The sequence below is a fragment of the Phaethon lepturus genome, unplaced genomic scaffold (assembly GCF_000687285.1).
Source record: "Phaethon lepturus isolate BGI_N335 unplaced genomic scaffold, ASM68728v1 scaffold41402, whole genome shotgun sequence".
NCBI lineage: Eukaryota > Metazoa > Chordata > Aves > Phaethontiformes > Phaethontidae > Phaethon > Phaethon lepturus.
The window spans coordinates 3304-3759 of record NW_010524848.1 but is presented as its reverse complement, the minus strand read 5'-3'; the positions used below and the strand labels follow the sequence as shown (position 1 = coordinate 3759).

Genomic DNA, 456 nt, shown 5'->3' with positions numbered 1-456 from the left:
GGAGCCTGTGGGTGGGAGAGGCAACAGGAGGGGACGTCTGGGGCTGACGGATGGGCACACAGCAGTGAAGTGATGGGAGCACTTCCCCTCCAAGCGTGACCCGATGAAGGGTGCTGGTCCTGGGAGGTGTTTCCCATGGGGGAGCCTGCTGCGGGGCAGCAAGGGGGGCCGAGTGGTGGGGGGGCGTGCAGGAGGAGGCAGAGGGGGTGAGTGGCCTGAGGCTCTAATCATCCTTGTCCTTGGCCCCGTGCTTCAGGATGCGGGTGAACTCTACGTAGTTGAAGTTGCCCTTCTTGTCGATGGGCGCCTCCCGGTACATCTCATCCACCTCCTCGTCGGTGAACCTGTCTCCCATGGTGGTCAGCAGCTCACGCAGGTGGTCCTCGTGAATGACACCTAGGGGACGGCAGGGGTAGCGTTAGCAGGGGTCACTGTGAGGAGGGCTGAGCGGCAGGA

General features: G+C 63.6%; 1 protein-coding gene across 2 annotated transcripts in view; it reads right to left on the bottom strand.

The window, feature by feature from the left end:
- Positions 1–133: 133 nt before the first annotated feature.
- MYL9 (myosin, light chain 9, regulatory) overlaps positions 134–456 on the bottom strand; it is a 1955-nt gene continuing 1632 nt past the window's right edge. The window contains exon 3 of one of the 2 annotated variants that reach the window (XM_010282569.1): positions 134–396. In XM_010282569.1, the coding sequence (XP_010280871.1) occupies positions 224–396 (173 nt within the window). In that variant the 3' untranslated portion in view covers positions 134–223. The remainder of the gene's footprint in view (positions 397–456) is intronic. The other variant, XM_010282570.1, reaches the window with a different exon arrangement.